This window comes from Sardina pilchardus, chromosome 14, assembly GCF_963854185.1.
Source record: "Sardina pilchardus chromosome 14, fSarPil1.1, whole genome shotgun sequence".
Lineage (NCBI taxonomy): Eukaryota > Metazoa > Chordata > Actinopteri > Clupeiformes > Clupeidae > Sardina > Sardina pilchardus.
In genome coordinates this window covers 26757047-26757621 of record NC_085007.1, presented here as the reverse complement: position 1 = coordinate 26757621, position 575 = coordinate 26757047, and the positions used below count along the sequence as shown (strand labels likewise).

The following is a 575-nucleotide window of genomic DNA, read 5'->3' as shown; positions in this document are numbered from 1 at the left end:
GTGAGAGAGAGAGAGAGAGAGAGAGAGAGAGAGGGAGGGAGGGAGAGCTCGGCAGTGGAAGAACTTGGTTTGCATGCGTCAGCACACGGCCAGCTGGGCGGAGTGTGATTTTGTTTTGACCCCACCCCACAAGCACTGGGTGGTCTGGCTTATGCAAATGGAGCTCACCAAACCTTTCTCCAGAGCGTCTGGGCCCAGAGAGGTGATTGGATGGCTGCTATGGAAGTGCTCTCTGATTGGGCATCTAGCGCTGGTCGGCGCCATTTCCTCTCATGAGTCTTTAGTAAAGCCCCTCCCCAATTCCCCTGAGTTGGTTATGTGACCGCCCCCTCCCATCATGCCCCCAGAACAACACTTCCTGGTTCTGCAGTCCAATGAGAGGCTGAGTACTTAGAGGGCGAGGAGGAGACTGGTCCAATAGGATGATGTGTTTCTGGTGGTGTGTACAGTGGAGGTCATCTTTGCCTCTTTGCTCCTTTGGTGGGGTGCGGGGAGGGTTTCCACCACTGCAGCACACGCACACACACACACACAGACACACAAACAAACCCAAACACACACGTGCCTAGAGGAAG

At 55.0% G+C, this 575-nt stretch overlaps 1 protein-coding gene across 1 annotated transcript in view; it reads right to left on the bottom strand.

Annotated features, from left to right (window-relative positions):
• Window positions 1-403: 403 nt before the first annotated feature.
• Window positions 404-575, bottom strand: part of LOC134100382 (collagen alpha-1(XXVII) chain A-like) — a 51690-nt gene continuing 51518 nt past the window's right edge. The window contains exon 61 of the mRNA XM_062553559.1: window positions 404-575. This exon is cut by the window's right edge and continues 137 nt beyond it. Within this exon, the coding sequence (XP_062409543.1) occupies window positions 566-575 (10 nt within the window). The 3' untranslated portion in view covers window positions 404-565.